The following is a 14,808-nucleotide window of genomic DNA, read 5'->3' on the forward strand; positions in this document are numbered from 1 at the left end:
TGCAAAAGGGGGAAAACAAACTTTATTATGCTAGTATCTGTAATCACACATTTTAAGATTGAACAACTGGAAACGTTTTTATTGTCCGTATCTCAACTTTTTTCAGTCAAAAGTCACGTAAGCGGCTCCAACCATATATAACCTAAAAACATAAGTAACAAGATCCAAAGACAACGAAACATGGAAACAAAATTAGCAAATTTTGATGACATTTTAATCATCTAACAACATGACAAGATACTATTTGAAATGAAAAAATAAAAAAAATAAGTTTCTACTTTTCCATTTTGCACTCTTCAATTTGAGCAGCAGGGGTGTCAAACTCATTTTAATTCAAGGACCACATACAGTATGACTCAGTTTGAACAAAGAATACATGTTTGTGCGAAGAGAAAAAAGAAAACAAAATTCAGAATGTGAATGAAATTGGTGAAAATTCCTTGACTTTGCAACTAATTTTCTCAAAATTTGCCAGAATTCTGTGAGATAATTTGCAAGAATTTTCCAGTTTTAAAAAACAATTGCGATTTTAATTGTAAATTTTGTAGTATTGCAACCCCCATTGTATTTTATCCTTAACTTAAATGGTAATTTACAAAAACTGCTGTTTTTGCTGTGATTTCTACTTTGAACAAAATCTTCCCGCGGGCCGGACTAGATGATCTGGTGGGCCAAATTTGGGCCCCGGGCCTTGAGTTTGACATATATGGAGTACAGGATGAGTCTAATAAATGACAGAACAGATGACGCACGAGGGGTGGCACATGCTTTTACCTTAACTGTATTTCCAACAACTTTTAATCTGACAGTCTGATGTGTAAAACAAGTTCCTTTTTCCTGCTTTGAGGTGTTTTAAAGTGTCTCACTGAGCTGCACCGCCTGTGTCGAACATCTTCTTACGACCCTCCATGCCTGACATGGCCTCCACATTCTTACGCCAGTCGCCCACTTCAGTCGTAAGTACCTGTGAAGGAGGAAAAGCAGACCAAATGAGACAGTGATTTACTGCTCAGTGTCTGTCCATTAGTGAAAGGCTTTTATTTTGACAAAAAGTTTGTTCTTCCTGTTGCACAGGAAGTTTGCTGTTGTAGGTGAGTGCTTTCAACCATCTCAACACTTTCTCTTCCACCTGTATGTTACGTTTATTTATATTTTAGTGAGCTGTAAACTCACATGAGGCTGCGTAAATGAAAAATATGCATTTATTTAAAATGTAAACCACTTTTTTGTACGCCTTAGTTAAAAAGTAACTACCGGTAAACCCCAAAACAAAATGTATTTGGGTATGAAATAGCATTGTTGATTGATTCTTCTCCAACTCTCAATTTTTTAGTGAAAATATTTCAATTTGGCTGATTTTATTGTAAAAATGTGAGAGTGACTGCCCTCTATGGGTTGAAACACGGCTATTACAATGGAATGTTCTTTGTCAATGTTGGCTCCGCCCCTCCTATAAAAACTACCACATCTGGACTGGATCTGAGTATGTTGGATTGAAAGAATTGTAAAAAAAAAAGAGAGGTGTAGTGAGTCTTGAATATCTAGTTAGTAGGACTGTAAGGGAATTTTGCGAAATAAAGAAACGGCAATATCAAATTCAATGGTTCAAAAAAGATGCTACGTCGACTCACAAGTCGGTTGTGTGTAGTGAAACAGCGAACTAGCACAGCGGTTAGCGCGCTCTTGTCTGGACAAAATCGGCATCCCCTGGCCGCCGCGTGAGTGCGCATGCATTCAGCGTTCAGCGAAGGCGGAGTTACGTCGTCAGAGACTTTTAATGCCGTAATCTACGTTGTGTGACTTTAAAATACTTTGAATCCTTATGTATCATTTTTATACTATCCTACCTGTTGTTAACTTAGTGATTTACAATTGCCAGAAAGTCTATCCCTCCAAAGATTTGTTTATGAAAAACAACAATTTCACGTTCTATATTTTTTCCTTCTTTGTATCGTATCGTATTTTGTTTCATGAGCCCTATATATTGTATTTCATATTGTATCGTGAGTTGACTATTTTGTTACGTCCCTTCTAGTTAGCATAGTACAGCTTGTTCTTTGGAGATTTTATAGGATAGAGTGGGTGTGTCCTAACTGCTCCAGGAGCCCCGCCCATAATCAAGGCTTTTTTTTTTTTTTAATTTCCAGCCGAGACGCAGTTCAGCCAAAATCTGGGGTTTAGTTACTCTTTAAAAATCTGACTAAATATGACAGCAGTTCCCTTTAAAATCCTGGATGTCACACATATCATGTTTATCTTTTAGCAAAAGTTTTTTTTAAAATTGGCCTGATTTCAGATAGCATTGTGGTGAGTTTTTATCTTACTTTACACATGTGCACTAGTTTACTAATTTGATGGCGTAATCTCAGACTAGGAAAATCTGTAAATGTATGGATAATAAAAAATCAACACTCACCTTGTCCTGTTTGACGTCCTCCTTCTTCACTGACTTCAGGTTGGCCCTGAGGTCCATGGAGCCCTTGTGTTTGGATCCCAGCAGCGCTCTCATCATCTCATCTGCAGAAACCCTCACCTTCCTCAGAGCAGGCTTTTTAAACTTGCCTCCAAGGTCCTGCACTTTCAATTTCAGCTCATGGATCTAACAGCGATCCGGCAAAGACATTTCATCAGAATGTGACATCGTGAAAGGCACATGTTTCTAAAAACACGTTTGGATTATCATCGCTGGAATGTTGCAATCTGTGGTAACATTTAACAAATGTTAACTCATAGTAATAAGTGTTTAAGGAATATGTTTTGTTGAAGGAAGTTTAAAAAAGACTCACATCCTTGTTGTGTTTGTTCACTTTAGATTCACAGTCGTATCTCTCCTCATCCACCACGTCGATTTTTGCATAAAGCTGTTTACACAGATTCTGGAAAAACAACATTTATAGAATCTATTATGGGCAAAATGTATTTACGCTGATAATATAATTGTTTTGTTTCTGATTCGTCTCCCGTGACTCCGCCCTCTTACTTGTAGCTCATCCAATGACAGTCCAGAAAGCTGCAAAGGTGGCAACTTCTCCCCCAGATAACGTGCCTTCTCCTCCTCCCGTTCCTGCCTCTCCCGCTCCAAATCCTCACACGCTCTCGTGAGGAGAAGCATCTGATTGGGCGCAAAAAAATATTTAGAATACATCATTTGGGCATGGAAATATATAAGAACCTGCAGAACACTTTTTATGCATTTTTATTTTATTTTATTCATTTCATTTCATTTTATTTTTAATTTTATTTACTTTATTTTAAAAATAACAAAGCATTTTATCAATTGTCAATAGGATTACTTTTCTAAGACGCCATATTAGGGCCACATTAAAATAAAAAGAAATCTGAGCACTACTAGATTAAAGTCGTAATTTTATGAGCAAGAGGTCGTAATTTAATTTAAGTCGTAATATTTCGAGATTAAAGTCATAAATGTATGCAAATAAAGCCGTAACTTAAAAAACTTAAAAGTATTAAAAAAGTATAGCGCTCAGAATTCCCAGTCAAAGTGAACGCAACTAACACCGATAGCCCTGAAATCTTGAAATATCATGACTTATAAACTGATGATGTTATCAAGTCACAACTTTATTCTCATAAAATTACAACTTTATTCTCAAATTATGACTTTAGAAATGTTTTTATTTCAATGTGGCCCTAATATGCCGTTGTACTTTTCACTAAATAAAACACAATAAATGAATATATAAAAATGGCTGAAATCAGTTGAGTTGCAGTACATGCAATATACAGTTTAAGTGAGCCAAGAAAAAAACATTTTAAAATGTTTGAACGTTAATTAAATTGTAATCAAACAATATATGACACAGAACACAGCATTAATTGTGTATTTTTTTCTTTTAAATATATATGAGTGCCTGCTAAGAATTGTGTGGCCCTTGGGCTGAAGCAGTTGTGGATCATTTTAGAGATTAACACAAAAATACACATCTGATTTGACACAATTTTTTTTAGAATATATAATTTGGGCATGGATATTTAAAAAAAAAGAAAAACAACCTGCAAAACACATTTTGTGCATTAATTGCTTTTATTCTTCTTACAGAATAAAACATTTTATCACTTGTAAATAGGCAGTATTTTGTTCACTTAATTACCATACTTTTCACTAAGGAAAAAATAAATACATAAAAATGACTTAATCATAAAATACATAATTTCAGTGACCCAAGAAAAAATACTTTAAAATGTTTTAAAGTTAATTAAGTTGTACTCAAACAATATATGACAGAACACAGCATTAATTGTGTGGGTTGCTTTATTTATTTATTTGTTTATTTATTTTTATTTAATATTTACAGTGTAAGAGTGTTCCACCCAGTGCCTGCTAAGTGTGGCCCTTGGGCTAAAGTTGTTGTGGATCATTTTAGGGATTATCACAAAAATATGCAGTCAGATTTATTTTGGGATTACAATGTGGATGATATTACATCAAGGTTTTAATAAATGGTCTAATATTAGGCAGTTTGCACTGGCTGTCACCATGGTAACACAATGATGAAAATGAAGCTTAAACCTCACTTACTTTAAGAGACAGCTTGCGAGAAGCTGATATCTTGGACTTTGGCTGGAAGAGAAAAAAAAGAGATATAATAATAGCAACAAAAAAAAAATCTTCATATTTAAAAAGTCATGGCTTTTATTTTGAAATCTAGCCAACCTATCCCTGCATTCCATCACTGCCTGAAGCAGGTCCATAAAAAGAAAAATGAACGTTGACAAACCACGCGTGAGCAGATAATGCTTTATTATTAGGATGAAGTCAGGGGGAAAGCTCTCAGGGATGCTGATAAGGCCGATAACCTTTGTCGTTGGTGTGCGTGTGAGGGACAAAGTGTCCTTTTCTCCGTGCGTGGAGGATTATCACTGTGAAATATAGCTGGCTCACCTTATCCCCTTTGGGATTCATCGTTTCGGTTCTGTTGATCTCCTGAAACAGCAAACACAGACAAACGAAGCCCATGATGCTGGAGGTAATCACATCAGGCCTGACATGAGCACATGGCCTATTCTTATCGATTGATGCAGGGCACGTTAAGATCCTTCACTCAACACCAAAGCTGCTGCATGACTGGACTTATAATGACAACACACCAGGAATCAAACATTACTGAATATTGTATGCCTTTAAAAAGAAGGGAAAAAAAATCAGTTAATTTCTAGCAACATAGATCTACATTAATTCTCAACACATTTTGTTGTAAAATTGTGTTTTTGGCAGCAATAAAAATGGAGATTGGTTAAATTTGCATACAAAGGCTAATTAAGCTGAATTGAATCCACTTCTCCCTGGATTTTAAGAATCATTATCTGGATAGTTGTAGAATAATTTAGCCAGAGCAGAAATTGAGTTTACATTTACTAATTAATTCTTTAAATATAAAATATCACAAGCAGCAATTATCTATAAAAGTTCATTTTAATTTGCTTCATCACTTAAATTCAAAAAAGGCCAAGCAACATTTTAAAACTCTTATTGTTGCAGACCTACCTGAGAGTGGAGGTCCTTGTAGATGTTGAGGGTCAAACAGTGGCTGTTAGAGACAATGAGCTGGTTTTTATAAAGGCATAGTGGGTGTGGAGTGTGCAGCAGATATAACGTCCAGGCCCGAGAATGCACTGACATGAAGCCAAGAATGAAACCCCTCCTTTCAGTCCCCCCCGACACAGTGACAGCAACAGAGATGTGTAAGAATAAATCAGGAGCATTACCTTAACAGTGGTGTCCTTATAACGCCTATTGTTTGGAATGTTAAAGAAAAATACATTTTTTTTAGCTTCTTAACTTTTCACACACAAATGTATAAACGAGAAGACCTTACAATATAAAAATGTGTCTCTAGAATATTATTCTATAATATTATATTATTCTATTAATATTATATATTTAATACAAACAATACCATTGTTAATTCATTGTCCATTGACTCCGTCGATTTGAGTGACATTTAGATAGTCCTCCTGGTCAGTAGGTGGCAGTAGAAAACATATAGAATTAGAACTATGATATTTGTCGCTACACAAGGGCCACATGCGGCCCTCAGTCAAATTTTGAGCGCACCCCCCCTAAAGAAAATGCACAAAATGACTCTAACAACACACATCAAAATTGAGAAAATACATCAAATGACTCACGGCCCACAATTAATAAAAATATACAGAATAACAGAAAAATACACAAAATTACTTCAAAATATATACAAGACGAATACAAATAAATAACTGAAAAATATGCAAGACAACAGCCAAAATGATTCTAGAAACACACAAAATAACGCATAACACACAAAACAACAAAGACATACAAAATTACAGAAAAATACACAAAAGAAATCTAAAATCACAAAACATACAAGACAACTACAAATAAATAACTGAAAACTATACAAAATGAGAGCAAAAATACACAAAATGACTCACAACACACAAAACCGCAAAAATATACAGAATGACAGAAAAATATACAAAGGGACAACAAAAGTGCACAAAATAACAATAATAATAATAATAATAATAATAATAATAATAATAATAATAACTGTGTTGGTCAAACATTGCTAAATAAAGAAATATTGTACCATTGGATGGGTTTCTTCCATCAGTATTGTCACTGGAGGCCAGTATGTAATTAATGCCCCCTATGTTGTAAATACAAGGCATTGAGTGTCAATAAATCTTTTACATGACTCAGCAAAGATGTCAAATCACACTCGCTAATCTTGACCTAAGCGCTGACACATGTTGCAAATCACTTAACCCCAAAGCATCAAGTTCCTAATCTTTCCACTGGCTTATCCTGGAATAAGGCTGATGCAAGCACTAAGATGTTTTTCAGTAAACAGATACCTCACCTCACGAAACATCAGAGAGTCAATCATGGTTCTTCAAGTCTGCGAACTGTTAAGACTTCTTAAAGACTAAAGAAAATCTGGAGATGAGCGATAACGTTTAGCACCTCCAAGACTATGGCCATGGTTCTCAGATGGAAAAGGGGGGACTGCAAACTCCAGGTCAGGGACGAGGTCTCGCTTCGTCCCTTTAGAGGAGTTTATGTATCTTGGGATCTTGGATTAAATGCAAAAGTAAATATTTACAAACAAAACTTCTTGTGTGCGTATGTAAAGCCAACAACTCCCGACTCATGACCCCATGCATTGTGACATAGAACAGAAACTAGCCAATCAACAAGCGAGCTGACTGAGCGACACGTAATACTGCGTTCAAGGCAACTCGGAACTCCACATTTCCAAGTTGAAAATCACAATCTCTGAGTTAAACGGAAATATCTCGAACATGGCTGACCGTTATATTATCAGATTCCCCCACCCACACAACTTCACCTTGTATTGTAGAAGCGCCAACTTCAGAAGGCGTTCCAAGTCACTTTTTCAAGTAGGAGAAGTAGGAGAAATCTGAGTTGCTTGGAACGCAGTAAGATCATGTTGTTAGATCTTGTTTGATTATGGAACACCTTGGAAGCCCCTGGAGGAGCTTTTGGAAGTTATGGGGGAGAGAACATTCTGGGCTAACCTTGCCTGCAAGATGGATTCTCCTGGTGTTCACAAACACCAGACTCCGTCTTGTGCTGTTCCAACCTTTGCCTTTCGAAACCGAACCGATTCGAACCAATCATGAGGCAGTGTTTTGGTTTAGGGGGGAATATCTGGGTGTGACAAAGGCAGAAGAGCCAAAGCAAAACTTGCGCATGCGCAGTTGTAGGGAGAGGAACTAGCTGGGCTACTGCTATTAACATAACTCCCAATCGAAATAGAAAGATGTTGACGCAGGAGGATGGTTAACGTGCCCTTAACTCACATACTCGTGTTGCAAAAATGGCAAAAGTCACTCAACCGCATAATGACTGCAGCATTACTATCCCAAAAGAAAGTTTTCAGCAGCAAAACTTTGTTGTTGTTGTAGCTGCATCTCTGCGGCGCATGCCAATGACGACATCATCATTTGTTACAGTGTGATTGGCTAAGACAAATCATGGCGCTTCACCCAATCAACTTGAAGCATTCTGTTCATGTCCCTCCCTGGTTCCGAAAGGATTCGTCAGGCACAGACCCAGATCAATGTGGAGAGCTCGAATTAGAGGGAGGGCTACACATCAATCTGGCTCTTGCCAGGTTAATTCTGGGCTTTCCTACTAAGGATGATGCTCCACGACCTCGACCAGTACCCGGATAGACACAGACAACAGGCGGATTGTGTTTAACTCAAATATTTTCTAATGGAGAAACACACCTTCAACAGCTTTGCTATGGGACGAGTGGAAGTTTTTGATTAAGTTTATCTTTGAAATCACCGTAACCATTGCTAGTCGAAGGTGTCTGACACTTTGGCTACAAATCAGCAGCAAGTAACTACACAACCTTTGATTGAGTTCAAATACTCGGGAACACAAACATGTATTTACCACCAGGAGTGTGACAATTTTCCATACGGCGATATATCACGATATTTTTTCGCACGATCGATTATCGATATGCTGGCATTAAGTATCGATTTCTTCTTTTTTTTAGACCTTTTTTTAGACCTTTTCTGCTTTCTCACTAAAATGTGCAGGTAGGTCTTCATAGAAATCCTGTCACTGTTTGTTGAAGGAACCAATATATTGTTTACTGGAATATTGCACTATAATGGTATCACTGGCAAGAAATACCTTTTTTTGGTTTCCAGAAAGCATTATTGGAGATACTTATTCATTTACATTGGTATGTTGACACTTATTTACAAAAATGTTGCACTAAAATAGTGTCACTGTTCATAGGACACTTTTTCAATGTAGTCTTTCAGAGATATAAATTAAAAATTGTATTTTTTCACTTCTTTCTTGTTATGTCATAGATTATCGTAGATTGATTTCTGACCAATACATCGATAATCACAGTATCGTCATATCGTGAGATAATCGTTATCGCGAGCTTTGTATCGCGTATCGTGAGGTGCCCAGAGGTTCCCACCCCTATGTAGCACTGTGTAAGTAATATGAAATGAAATGAAATGGTCACTTTACTTATTAGTGCAATGTCTACACTCGTCTCAGCATGTTTTCCTGCTGTTACACACAGAAGCCAGAGGGACAAAACACCCACGAGTAATGAGTGAGGGCCAATAAAAGGATGAAGAATCAGAGGACGACAAATGTTCTGTCATCATTTTCTCTCTGTGATCCTCAGCAGGTGGGAGGGCTATTTTTGATGCAACCCAACCCTCTGTTGTCTCCAGACCCCCCCCCCCCCCCCCCCCCACACACACACACACACACAATCTAGGTTCACAGAAGCACAACTATGATGTTCACCAGTAAGAATATTCTGTAAAGATGACAGATTATGACCTTGCTGTTGTTTAATCATCAGTTGGTAACTTCCTCTGTGTAGATCTCTGGTCTTAGTCTGATCCTTAAAGCTCACTGGTTCCCTTTGAAGTGTTGTTTGAATCAACCTCACAGTGTTTGTGACCCAAACAGAGTTCATGCCTGTTTGTATAGCAAAATATGTTTAACAGCCACTGCCCATTGTAAGGGAAGTTAGGACAACACACGTTTACATATCTGTAACTACACAATATATTCAACAGTTGCATTTTCTAATGTTTGATCAAAAAGCACAATTTACAAGAAAATGTAGAAATTTACCAGGGAACAAATTAAATGATGTCTAACACTGGGTTCATTTAAAATGACTATAAAAGCTCAAGATCAGAAGTTTGTCAATTGTTTTCATCTGAATTAATTTCAATAGAAACATTGTTTTTATTGATATTGATTACTAAACATTGTTTAGTAAGTATGTTTTTGGAGTAACTTTTTGGGTGATTATTGTTATGTGCATTTTTTAAGTCATTTTTTGTCTTGTTGTGTTGAGTGTTTTTTGTGTCTATTTTGCATTTTGTGTGTTTTTGGAGTAATTTTTTGTACTTTTGCTGTTGTTTTGTACGCTTTGAAGTTATTTTTTTTTGATTATTGTTTTGTGTGCTTCTGTAGTGTTTTTTGTATTTTGTGTTGTGTGTTTTTGTGGACATTTTCTGTATTTTTGTTGTTGATGTTTTGTGTATTTTTTTAGGTTTTCTGTATTTTTGTTTATTTGTCTATTTTGGGGTCATTTTCTGTCATTTAGTTGTTGTTTTGTGAGTTTCAGGTGTCACTTTTGTTGTTTTGTGTGTTTTTGGAGTAATTTTTTGTACTTTTGTTGTTGTTTTGTACGCTTTAAAGTTATTTTTTTGGATTATTGTTTTGTGTGTTTTTTGTCATTTTTGTATTTAGTATTGTGTGTTTTTGTGGAGATTTTCTGTATTTTTGTTGTTTTCTGTAATTATTGTTATTTTTTGTTCATACGTTTATTTTGGGGTCATTTTCTGTCCTTTAGTTGTTGTTTGGTCTGTTTCAGGGGTTACTTTTGATGTTATTTTGTGTGTTTTTGGGTCATTTTTTGTCATTTTTTTGTGTATTTTTGGAGACATTTTTGTAATTTTGTTGTTATTTTGTGTGTTTTTGGAATCATTTTTCTTTACTTTTGTGCCTGTCTTATGCATTTTTGGAGACATTTTTGTACTTTTGTGCCTGTTGTGTGTGTTTTGGGTTTTTTTTGTTTATTTTTCTGGCATTTTGTGAATATTTTTGGGGTTTTTTTGGTTTTTTTTTGGTCATTATGTGTCTATTTGTTTAGGAATCGCACAAAATTAGACTGTGGGTCACATATTTGCCATCTGTGCTCTATGTCATGGGAATGTGTTTTGTATGAGTCAGCCTATGGATCATCTCCAGTCCACTGTAACTATAGTTAGATATGGATGATTGCCATTTAAAAATGTGACATATCACATATGTGATTGATTTGAGCATTTACTAGTTTACAAGTTTATATTTCTTAGCTTGGTTTTTTTCACTATAGATTAATAATGTGTTTATATCCCTCACCCACCTCTGCTTCTCTCTGCTCCTCCTCTATGTGTGCTTTCACACTTTGGACCTGGTACGGAGCTCCACAGTCGCACTTTTGTTTGGACTGTGGTGAGGAAGAACAGCTGATCCATGTCTGCAGCCAAGTGCTCCACCATGGCATCCATGTGCCCGCCTGCAACCACCTTGAATCGTCCTTGAGGACTCCCAGCAGCTTTTAACAAGGAGCAGAGTTACTAATGCTGATTAGTATCATTCTTATATCAGCCACAAGGAGGATTTCATAGGACACAGACCAGCCAGAAACCTTAAAAAAAATACACAACACATTTCCTACAATAACACAGATTACTGTACAATTTTAAAACAACATATTAACAAGCATGACATTGTAATAGGCAGATTTAAATAGACTTTATTTATTATTGTTTCTTAACCTTTTCAGCCCGTGACCACCAAAATAAAGGTTCCAGAGACCAGGGACCCCCTTATTGTGGTTGAACACAGACATGAACATTAAAGAACAGTCATGTGGAGACAGGGCCATCGATAATGGGGAATAAAGGGGAGAGCTTTTTGGGACCCATCCATAAAGTCAGCAACATGATGGTCCATTGTTCTACCACATTTATTTATTTATTTATTCATCTGAATAATATCAACTGTTATACAGGAAGTTTATTATTATTTGTGCCATAGCAAATAGTCATCTTAAATATGTAAATCCCTGTTTTATTCAGAAATAAAAATGGGTTAAAAGTGACCAAAAATGGTGGAACAGGTGGTGAAATGGGATTTTAAAACCAAAAACAGAAAGAAAAAACGGTAAAATAAATAAATAAATAATAAAAATAAAAATAAAAATAAAAATGATAAAGGTTCAAAGTGTCAATATTGGCTTAAAAGTATAGGAACAATTAGTTTAAACTGGCATATAAATTAAATGGACATGATAAATCGTGAATTGGCAAAAAAAATAAGCATGAAAAATGGTTAAAGAGGTTAAAATTGACAATAATGGTTCAACATACTGTATGACATTAGGTGGAAAAAGAGGTGGGTGCCGAAATTGTCTTGAAAGTTGAAAAAATGTGCAGTAAAGGCATTTAAATTTGATGGAGAAGTGGCAGAAATGGGAGTAAAGTAGCAAAAAATATTTTAAAAGGATCAAAAATATGGGAAGAAAAAGTGATGAAAACCGGATAAAATATGGCAAGTTTGGTGTCGCTGCAAAAAAAAGGGTAAAAATAAACAAAAATTGGCTTAAATTGTTTAAAAAATATTTTTAGTTTCTTAACGGCATCTGAAGACCCCCTCCGAGTGTCTCGCGACCCCAAGGTTGAGAACATTAGCAAATAAATTAGTCAGAGCCTCACTGTGTCCCAGTGGCGGCTGCTGGTCTTTCATGCAGGGGAAGCTCATTTTCTGCCTACTTCAGAAAATGTATCTGTTTATTTAAATGTGAATTTTAGTAGAATTCACATTTTGTTGTCAACAACTATTTGTAGATTATCACACACGCACGCGCGTAGCTGCTGCGCGCTGGAGTGTGAGTGTTTGGTCAAAAGTCTCACAACACAAGCAGTAACAGTCTCCACAAACACCAAAAACAGACACTAGGTTTGTCAGAAGTTAATTCGCTATGAGAGGATCAGCAAAGTCTCCGTGTCAACACAGAGCAACGGACTGAAATATTTGAAAAACCCGCCTGTGTGCTTACAACGTCATACTCTCTGATTGGCTCATTTCGCTGTCAATCAAAATTGAATTAGCCTGAGACAGATCATCCAATCATCATCCAATATTCCAGCGTCCGGAACAGACAGATCCAGCCCACTGCTCCATAGACCTCCTGTGAAGCCCGGCGTCCGATGGGCGGGACTAAGTGCGTCATAACCGAGCATTTATCCAATGAGCGTCTAGTTTGACTGCAGTGGATCAACCACTAATTCCTCTCCCATTGAAGTCAATTGAAGCTGAACTTCACCACAGTTTATTAACACTGTGACGCTGCGGTAATGAATGAAGAACGTCACGCTGTCACTGTCAGTTTCCTGTTATAAGAAGCTGATTCTGAACTAAACATACATGTGTTCTGTCATATATTTAGTCAATGAAATGTACACACAACACTACATATTTGACCACTGATTTTAGGGGAAGCTGAGGTTCCCTTGTAGTCTTAAAGCATCCGCCACTGCTGTGTCCACATGAGGGCAGTAAATGCACAGAAACTCATAATAAGAGGAAAGAAATTAAGACTTTACTGTCTTTAGTTAAAGAGAATATTTATTTAAATGATAAATACTATTCACTAACATGTGATTTTTTGTTTTATTTTTTTTTATTTTTTTTTGGGGGGGGGATATTTTTTTCAACAAATGTCTAATTTTCAATCTTGTTTTACCCTTAAATATCCAGCAGGGGGCGAAAGAAGCTTTTTTTTCTGAGCAGTGCAGTCAGATTATAGACAATAGTAGCAGATAAATGGGGCAGGGCCTTCAAAATAAAATATTTTGTTTTACATAGTTTATTGATTTTGAACCTGGAATTTTTTTTAATTTCCAGGTTTTTTTTTTTTTTTTAATTCTTATTTTCATCTTAAAATGATCATAAATCCTGTAAATATGTGCCTTTACCAATTTTTCCACAACACTGTGAACTTTCATTATTTGGCAGTTGTTTTTTTTTTTTAAAGTTGAATGCAGGTCTTAACAGTGTTATGCCAGTTTAAAATAATGGGAAAACACTTTAACGGAAGCAGATTTTTGACTTTTAATGTGAATAAACTAATGGCATTTAAAATGAATAAGAAAAAAAAAAATAGAAAGACATTTTGAAATTTGAGTTTTAAAACTAATTACAATTGGAAAAACAAAGATAGAAAATGTAATCCATGTCAATTACCAAACCATTCTCATTAGAATGTAGTAACTCTCACATAAAGCAGCACTGATGTCCATCCAGGGGTTAAAACAATCTATTAGAAGTGCTACAATCATTTAAAAAGTGTCCATGTGTATTGCACATGCACATGGTAAAGACTCTGACTGAGTAGTTTCTAAGTGCTTCAACACTCAATAAAGACCGAGTTATCATGTGAGACACTATTTCTCCACTGGGACAACAACAATTACCCATGGACACATGGATATAGCCTTGGAATCGATACCACAACATGTTTATTCAGATGATCTCATTCAGTCATAGCCACAGTCACACAAACTCTATTATAATGGCCATTGTGGATGTTAATGGCTTTTTATTAACACACTGTAAACAAACCCTGCAACAAACTGAGGAAGATTTTGTATTTATTAAAATAGAATAAGATGCAGTTTGATTAGTACAGTCGCCCATCACTCACTGCAAAGATTAAAAAAAAAAAAAAAATATTTTTTTGAATGGCAACCTTTAACATGTTAATTAAAAAAAGCATTTTAGAAAAGTGAAGTGTTAATTTAATACTGTAAAACATTGTTCTTAGTAAAAATAAATAAATAAATAAATAAAAATCCCCCACCAAATGAACTACCACTTATTGGTGCGTGCATAACTAGTTTTCAAAATAAAAGCACACGTTTTTTCTTTTTTTTTTTTTTGTTCATTTTAGACCATGGTTGAGAGCAATTGTAAACAAAAATGTAAGCCCGTTTCTTTGAAGAAGAAGAAGAAGAAGAAGAAGAAGAAGAAGAAGAAGAAGAAGAAGAAGAAGAAGAAGAAGAAGAAGAAGAAGAAGAAGAAGAAGAAGAAGAAGAAGAAGAAGAAGAAGAAGAAGAAGAAGAAGAAGAAGAAGAAGAAGAAGAAGAAGAAGACCTGTTCATGTTTTTGAAAAAAAAAAAAAAAAAAAAAAAAAAAAAAAAACGCCTCCGTGTGCGGGAGAGCGT

The 14,808-nt window shown here is 35.7% G+C and overlaps 1 protein-coding gene across 1 annotated transcript; it reads right to left on the minus strand.

Annotated features, from left to right (window-relative positions):
* tnni1d (troponin I, skeletal, slow d) lies at positions 1–5,656 on the minus strand. The gene is made up of 7 exons (XM_028450671.1): positions 5,507–5,656; positions 4,904–4,945; positions 4,541–4,582; positions 2,981–3,112; positions 2,787–2,876; positions 2,417–2,599; positions 1–964 (listed from the first exon to the last, which is right to left on the minus strand). Exons 1-7 carry the CDS (start codon positions 5,639–5,641, stop codon positions 863–865), a joined length of 726 nt encoding a protein of 241 aa, XP_028306472.1. The 5' UTR covers positions 5,642–5,656; the 3' UTR covers positions 1–862.
* Positions 5,657–14,808: the final 9,152 nt, after the last annotated feature.

This window comes from Gouania willdenowi, chromosome 6, assembly GCF_900634775.1.
Source record: "Gouania willdenowi chromosome 6, fGouWil2.1, whole genome shotgun sequence".
In the NCBI taxonomy this organism is placed as follows: Eukaryota; Metazoa; Chordata; class Actinopteri; order Blenniiformes; family Gobiesocidae; genus Gouania; species Gouania willdenowi.